The sequence below is a fragment of the Myotis lucifugus genome, unplaced genomic scaffold, assembly GCF_000147115.1.
Source record: "Myotis lucifugus unplaced genomic scaffold, Myoluc2.0 scaffold_1700, whole genome shotgun sequence".
Lineage (NCBI taxonomy): Eukaryota > Metazoa > Chordata > Mammalia > Chiroptera > Vespertilionidae > Myotis > Myotis lucifugus.
In genome coordinates, this window is record NW_005872748.1 from 6,388 (window position 1) to 14,696 (window position 8,309).

At 51.7% G+C, this 8,309-nt stretch overlaps 1 protein-coding gene across 2 annotated transcripts in view; it reads left to right on the plus strand.

Moving 5' to 3' along the window:
- Positions 1-7,253, plus strand: part of HYKK (hydroxylysine kinase) — a 10,183-nt gene extending 2,930 nt beyond the window's left edge. For both annotated transcript variants that reach the window (XM_014450070.2, XM_023748705.1), the window contains exons 2-5: positions 2,081-2,445; positions 4,712-4,851; positions 5,501-5,684; positions 6,714-7,253. In XM_014450070.2, the coding sequence (XP_014305556.1) occupies positions 2,100-2,445; positions 4,712-4,851; positions 5,501-5,684; positions 6,714-7,174 (1,131 nt within the window). In that variant the 5' untranslated portion in view covers positions 2,081-2,099 and the 3' untranslated portion in view covers positions 7,175-7,253. The remainder of the gene's footprint in view (positions 1-2,080; positions 2,446-4,711; positions 4,852-5,500; positions 5,685-6,713) is intronic.
- Positions 7,254-8,309: the final 1,056 nt, after the last annotated feature.

Sequence of the window (8,309 nt, forward strand, 5' to 3'; positions counted from 1 at the left end):
TTCTCCTGACACCCTTAACACTTAAAAGAATTTTTTGTCCCTTAAAACTTTAAAGCTTTAGTTAAAGCTTTACCTCTTTAGTTAAAGAGTTCAAAGTAAAGCCCTGGACTTTGTAACGTGTTACACACGACATTCTGAATGTTGGCTTACACCAGTGTACAAACCCCCAGAAGGAATAATGTTAAAATCCCGTGTCAAGTCTTAAGCCCAGATTTGGTGTGACAGGATACACCGGTTCCCAGAAGTTTCAGGCGCAAGAATGGTTTTAAACCCCATCCAGGCTTTGTCACAAGATGGGATCGACTTAATTTGCTCCTGAAAGCAAATGGCCTGGTCAGAGAGTCCACATGAGGAGCGGTTGGCAGGAATGCGACTGCTGCCCCGTTCGGTTTGGCTCAGTGGATAGAGCGTCGGCCTGCGGCTGAAGGGTCCCAGGTTTGATTCTGGCCAGGGGCACATGCCTGGGTTTCGGGCTTAATCCCCAGTGGGGGACATGCAGGAGGCAGCCGATCCATGATTCTCTCTCATCATTGATGTTTCTATCTCTCTCTTCCTCTCCCTTCCTCTCTGAAATCAATAAAAATATATTTTAAAAAAGAATTCGATGGCTGTAACCGGTGGTGGGGACAGGCCAGGGGCCCAGGGGTATGCAAGTTTGGAGCCAGAGAAATCACTTTGGATAAGAGGGTCAGCGAAGGTGGCTATGGAGGGGAGTGGCAGTGAGGTTTATACTTTTCTTTTTAAAAAAAATTTTTTTTTATTGATTTCAGAGAGGAAGGAAGTGGGAGAAAGAAATAGAAGCATCCATGATGAGAGAGAATCATGGATCGGCTGCCTCCTGCACGCCCCCTACTGGGGATCGAGCCCACATCCCGGGCATGTGCCCTGACTGGGAATCGAACCGTGACCTCCTGGTTCATAGGTCAACGCTCAACCACTGAGCCACGCCGGCCGGGTTTGAAATTATATTTTAACTCAAATGAATGGTAACATAGTCCAAAGAACATCGTCATGGATTAGGGATCTCGGGAGCTGAGTTCTTGCTCTAAGTTGGTTTGTACTTTCGGGCAAAGCCCATGACCTCTCAGGACCTAAATTTCCCTGTAAGTGAAGTTGATGGGGGTGGGTTGGACTAGCTGATGCCAAGGTGCTTTCCTGGTCTGCGTTCAATCCCTGGAAACATCCCTTCAGTATGGGAAGTGGGTTTAAAATATTTTATGGACCTGGTCAGTGTGACTGGTGGTTGTGCGTCGACCTATGAACCAGGAGGTCACGGTTCGATTCCCAGTCCGGGTACATGCCCGGGTTGCGGGCTCGATCCCCAGTAGGGGGCGTGCAGGAGGCAGCCGATCCATGATTCTCATTGTGGATGTTTCTCTCTCTCCCTCTCCCTTCCTCTCCGGAATCAATAAAAATAAATTAAAATAATTTATTGCATGAGGATATTTATTCACCTGCAAAACATCTACTTCTTTACCTCACCGGTTTCATTTCTTAACTTTCTGAGCAAAAACAAATCACCAGAAGTACAGAATCAGTGCTGAGAAACATTGGCCTGTCTTAAGGAAAATCATTTTTTTAAAAAAATATATTTTATTGATATTTTACAGAGAGGAAGGGAGAGGAATAGAGAGTTAGAAACATCGATGAGAGAGAAACATCGATCAGCTGCCTCCTGCACACCCCCTACTGGGATGTGCCCGCAACCAAGGTACATGCCCTTGACCGGAATCGAACCCGGGACCCTTCAGTCTGCAGGCCGAAGCTCTATCCACTGACCCACACCGGCCAGGGCAAGGAAAATCATTTTAATAAATATGTTCAGCCCGGCCGGCGTGGCTCAGGGGTTGAGCGTCGACCTATGAACCAGGAGGTCATGGTTTGATTCCCGGTCAGGGCACATGCCCGGGTTGCGGGCTCCATCCCCAGTGTGGGGCGTGCAGCGGGCAGCCGATCCATGATTCTCTCTCATCATGGATGTTTCTCTTTCCTTCTCCCTTCCTCTCTGAAATCAATATAAATACATGTTGTAAAATAAATAAGAAAATATGTCCATTTCATTTCTAACTCCCCTCTCTAGACTGTGTCCCCCTGACATAATGTCAAGTGGAGATGACCGCCGGCCGCAGGCTCTCGCCAAACCCGCGTTCAGCGAGGCGCAGGCCTGTGCCGTGGTGGAGTCCGAGTTCGGGTTCCGGGTGTCCGAGATCCAGCCGCTCCCGAGCTACGACGACCAGAACTTCCGCGTGCGCGTCTCAAGGCCCGGAGACGCTTTGGGTGGCCCGACGGAGTATGTCCTCAAAATCAGCAACACCGAGTCCAGCAAGAACCCCGACCTGATCGAGGTGCAGAGCCACGTCGCCATGTTCCTGCACGAGGCGGGGTTCCCTACGGCCTCTGTGTGTCGCACCCGGGACGGCGGCGTCACCTCGCTCGTGTCCGTGGGTAAGAGGCCCCAACGGGCCGGTCACCACTGGTCTGTGTACAGGAGTGGGTTTTGGTTCCAAGTAGAAATATCAACAACAGGCTCGTCAGCCCAGCAGGCCAGCGTGGCTCAGTGGTTGAGCATCGACCTGTGAACCAGGAGGTCAGGGTTCGATTCCCGGTCAGGGCCCGTGCCTGGGTTGCAGGCTCCATCCCCAGTGGGGGGCGTGCAGGAGGCAGCCGTTCCGTGATTCTCTCTCATCGAAGTTTCTCTCTCTCTCCCTCTCCCTTCCTCTGTCTCTGAAAGTCAATAAAAACATATTTTTTAAAAAAAAATAGTTTACCCTGGCCGGTTTGGCTCAGTGGATGGAGCATCGGCCTGGGGACTGAGGGGTCCCAGGTTCGATTCCGGCCAAAGGCACATGCCCGGGTTGCGGGCTCGATCCCCAGCAGGGGGTGTGCAGGAGGCAGCCGATCAATGATTCTCTCTCATCGTTGATGTTTCTATCTCTCTCTCCCTCTCCCTTCCTCTCTGAAATCAATAAAGAAATATATTTAAAAAAAAAATACTTTCATTCCTCAGACCAGCTGTATATGTTGATGCTGTGGTGTCACAGAAAAGAAGGCAGAACCAGAATCAGGAACTTCCGGTCCCAGCACGGTCATGTCCCACACGTCCTCGTCCGTGAGAATCGGGCCTTTCACCCCTCGATGCCAACACGCTTCGGGTGTGCTTGATCGAGGTCTGCCAGCGGCAGCTGGAAATCAGTTCCCAGGAATTTATTTTTAAATATATTTTTATTGATTTTAGAGAGGAAGGGAGAGGGAGAGAGAGATAGAAACATCCATGTTGAGAGAGAATCACGGACCCGGCTGCCTCCTGCACGCCCCCTATTGGGTATGGAGCCTGCAACCCGGGCCTGTGCCCTGACCAGGAATCGAACCGTGACCTCCTGGTTCACAGGTAGATGCTCAACCACGGAGCCACGCCGGCCGGGCCCCAGGAATTTTTTTTGGTTGGAAATGGTGCCTGTTTCTCTCCTAACTGTGCTCCCATTCCGTCTCACTGTGCTTTGCTCCAAACCCATGAGCCTTTAGGGTCCCTGAGGGTTAGTGCTCATCCTGGGTGGCTAGCAGCCTGTTCCTCAGTTGGCTCTGGCAGAACCTGTGATTCCAGAACAGTCTTTTCTTTTTTTAAATATATTTTATTGATTTTTTTACAGAGAGGAAGAGAGGGGAGAGAGAAAGAGATAGAAACAGCCCTGACCGGTTTGGCTCCAGTGGATAGAGCATCGGGCCTGGTGGACCGAAGGGCCCCGGGTTCGATTCCGGTCAAGGGCATGTACCTTGGTTGCCGGGCACATTCCCAGTGAGGGGCGTGCAGGAGGCAGCTGATCGATGTTTCTCTCTCATCGATGTTTCTAACTCTCTCTTCCTCTCCCTTCCTCTCTGTAAAAAAAATCAATAAAATATATTAAAAGTCTTTAAAAAATATTTAGCATTTCTTTAAAAAAAAAAAGAGTTAGAAACATCGATGAGAGAGAAACATCGATCAGCTGCCCCCTACACACTCCCTACTGAGGATGTGCCTACAACCAAGGTACATGCCCTTGACCGGAATCAAACCCGGGACCCTTCAGTCCGCAGGCCGACGCTCTATCCACTGAGCCACACCTGTTAGGGCAGAGCAGTCATTTCTTCATGTCACACCTTCCTTAGTTGTAGCCCTACGAGAGGTGTTTCCGGCGTTCATTTACCAGAGTAGCTCATGGATGTGCGGGGCGGGGGCCGGCAGAGTTGGGGCTGTCCATTTGTTGGGATGTAAATGGCTGATTCCCATGTTCTGAGGTTCATTTGTTCTCCTTTTTTTAAAAAATATATTTTTCATTGATTTCAGACAGGAAGGGAGAGGGAGAGAGAGAAACATCCATGATGAGAGAGAATCATGGACCAGCTGCCTCCTGCACGCCCCCCACTGGGGATCGAGCCCGCAACCCTGGCATGTGCCCTGACTGGGAATCGAACCCTGACCTCCTGGTTTACACGTCAACCTCAACCACTGAGCCACGCTGGCCGGGCTGTTCTACCTTCTTGCTTCGTCCTCTCAGCCCTGCCTCCGAGAACCCTGCTGATTGTCCTTCGTCGGGAGGACTTCATCTGGAACCCTAGCACTTTTTTCTCTCTTGTTCTGTGAGTTCTGTCTTATTGGCAATAATAATCACAAAAGCAGAATGGCCTCTGATTTTTCTGAGACGACTTGACAGGACGTATCCTTCCGTCCGTCCAGACAGTGGTTCCCAAACCAAGAGCCACGTGGTGAGGCTGCTGACGTACCTCCCAGGGCGGCCTGTCGCGGAGGTCCCCGTCGGCCCCCGGCTGCTGTATGAGATCGGGAGGCTGGCTGCCACGCTGGATAAGACGCTGGAGGTAAGACTTGGGGTTTTGTTTCGCGTGTGAGCATTTTTTATTTGGGTGTGATTTTATATTATTTTTTAAATCTTTTTTAAAAAATATATGTTATTGAGTTTTTACAGAGAAGAAGGGAGAGGAATAGAGAGTTAGAAATATCGATGATGTTTCTAACTCTCTATCTCTCTTCCTTCTTCTCTGTAAAAACTCAATAAAATATATTTAAAAAAAAAAAAAAAGAAACATTGATGAGAGAGAAACATCGATCAGCTGCCTCCTGCACGCCCCCCCTGGGGATGTGCCCGCAACCAAGGTACATGCCCTTGACTGGAATCGAACCCGGGACCCTTCAGTCCTCAGGCCGGCACTCTATCCACTGAGCCACACCGGCCAGGGCCAGATGCACACTTTAAAAGGGAATCACACCCGTCTTCACACAAGTAGGAGGAGGAAGCGAGACGGGAATGTGCTCTGAGGACTGTGAGCCTGAGCAACATGCAGGGTCACCATTCGTGGCTGTGTGTACCTGGGCGAGTCAGCGCCCACGAGAGAACGCCAGCCCTGTCCCCAGGCCTGGCCCGGGCGGGGTGCGGCCTCCTATCACAGACCCCTCCCTCGTGGTTGCTCTGGCCGCCAAGAGTCTGAGCGTTTCTTGCTTTCGGTTTAGGAGTTCCATCACCCAAAGTTAAGATGTCTTCGCCGGGAGGACTTCATCTGGAACCTGAGAAACGTCCCTCTTCTGGAGAAATACCTGAGCGCCTTGGGCCAGGATCGGAACCGGGAGATTGTGGGAGAGGTCATCCGGCTCTTCAAGGAGGAAGTCACGGCCAAGCTAAGTCACTTCCGAGAGTGTGAGTATTCGTCTTGATATTTAAGTTGTCAAATTTCAGCCCGGCCGGCCGGCCAGTGTGGCTCAGTGGTTGAGCGCCGACCTAGGAACCAGGAGGTCACGGTTCGATTCCCGGTCGGGGCACAGGCCCGGGGTGCGGGCTCCATCCCCAGTAGTGGGCGTGCAGGAGGCAGCCGATCCATGATTCTCATCATTGGTGTTCTCTCTCTCTCTACCTCTCCCTTCCTCTCTGAAATCAATAAAAATACATTTTAAATTGTCAGATTTTAAATCATCAGGAAAAGTGTGGAGTTACAACGTAGCTTTACCGAATTGTCATCAGAACAAATTTTTTTGGAAATCTGAGGTTAAATATAAAGAACACAACTGGCCCATCCTAGGACCCTTTGCTGCTTATAATCTGAAGACATGTATATTTTTAACATTTCTGGCTGGAGCCGTTCTCCGTTTCCCTTTACTCTTCCGGTTCGTGAAAATGAAGTGTTTGCAGCAACGACATTCTCCATCTGCTGGCTTGTACTGATGAGAAGCAAAGGCAGAAACGCCACCAAAATGAACTGCTTTTGTCCTTTTCAGAGGATATTATTTTGCTTTAAGAAAAATAGAGTTTGGTTTGGCTTATTTATTTATTATTTTTTAACCCTCACCTGAGGATATTTTTTCCATTGCTTTTCAGAGAGAGTGGAAGGGAAGGAGGCAGGGGGAGAGAGAGAGAGACAGACAGGCAGACAGGCATGTGAGAGACACACGTCAACTGGTTGCCTCCTGCACTCGCCCCAACAGGGTGGGGAGCAAATCTGAAACCCAGGTACGTGCCCATGACTGGGAATCGAACCCATGACCCTTTGGTATGGGGACTGACACTCTAACCACTGAGCACACCAGCCAGGGCAGGGTTTGGCTTTTTTTTTCAATCTCTGACTGCTCATCAAATGACCGGAATGGCCGTGCCTGAGACGGAGAAATGGAAAGAGAATGAACTGGGTATTGTACAATGGCTGTCGCACGGCTGGCTTTTCTCTCCTCGCAGGTGTCAATCACGGCGACCTCAACGACCACAACATTCTAGTCGAGTCCAGCGAGCCCGCCTCCGGGGATGCCGTCTTTCGCGTGTCTGGGATCTTGGACTTTGAAGACATGAGCTGTGGCTACTACGTGTTTGAAGTGGCGATCGCCATCATGTACATGATGATAGAGAGCCGGGACCCGATGGGGGTCGGAGGCCACGTCCTCGCGGGGTTTGAGAGCGTCATCCCGCTGACCCCTGCGGAGCGGGGTGCCCTGTTCCTGCTGGTGTGCGGCCGTTTCTGCCAGTCGCTCGTCATGGCTGCGCACTCCTGCCGGCTACACCCGGAGAACGCTGAGTACCTCATGATCACGGCGAAAACGGGGTGGAAGCACCTGCAGCAGATGTTTGCCATGGGCCGGAGAGCTGTCGAAGACCTCTGGTTCGACACGGCCCGGTCCTACGGGTGCGGGGTCCCCGTGTGACGTGGGTAAACGTTCACACGAACCTGGGTGGTTAACCCAATGGGACCCAATCTCAGTCGACGAGGGATTTTCCTGCGCAGTTAAAAGTGAATCGATGGCCCTGGCTGGTGTGGCTCAGTGGATAGAGCATTGGCCTGGGGACTGAAGGGTCCCGGGTTTGATTCCGGTCAAGGGCATATGCCTGGGTTGTGGGCTCCATCCCCAGTGGGGGGCCTGCAGGAGGCAGCCGATCTATGATTCTCTCTCATCACTGATGTTTCTCTCTCTCTCCCTCTCCCTTCCTCTCTGAAATCAATGAAGATACATTTTTTTAAAAAAGTGAATTGATGAAACGGATCTGTGCGTGTGAAGCCACCGAGGTCTTCAATCTCATGATGATATTTTAAACTAAGAAACACCATGTGAACAGTCATGTTTTCCTATCGGTCTCGCGTGCCCTGTCCATGAAACACACAGAATGATATTTTGAATCAGATAGTCTCTCACTGTCTCTTCCAGAGCTGGTCAGCCTTCTAGCCTCACACGCCCCCCCAAAAAACAAAACAAAAAAACTTAAAACATGAATAGTAAATAGTTCGCATAGGGATGGAACCCAGAAAGGAGAGATGGATGGTGAACACATTTGAAAGCGGATTTTCAGTACAGAAATGGTGTTTGAGTGGGATGGTCGGCGCCGGGAGTCCAGTCCGTCGGGACCCACAAGGTGGGAGGCAGAGGGCGAGGCGAAGAAGCAGGGAGCCAGGTTTGGGGGGGGGGGTCCCGCGGGTGCTGTCCGAGCCGGCGGTGCTGAAGGGGAAGCGGGCACAGCGGGAAGGTGTAGAGCAGGAGTAGCCGTTGACCCCATGTTCTTCTTCGCGGGGGTTTTCGGGCGCCCCCCCACCCTGTGTCGCCCCCTCCTCAGCTGAGGACCCGCAGGGCCGCCGCACCCCATCTTTCCTGCTCCCACAAGGGAGCAAGCAGCCCCTGCGCTGGAGGACTTCCGCGTTGTTGGCCCCGCCCCCGAGGGTCTTTCTTGTCCTTGGCCCCGCCCCCGGAGGGCTTCCGTGTTCTAGGCCCCGCCCCTGGAGGACTTCCGCATCCTCGCCCCGCCCCAGAAGGACCTCCGTTTCCTAGGCCCTGCCCCTAGAGGACTTCC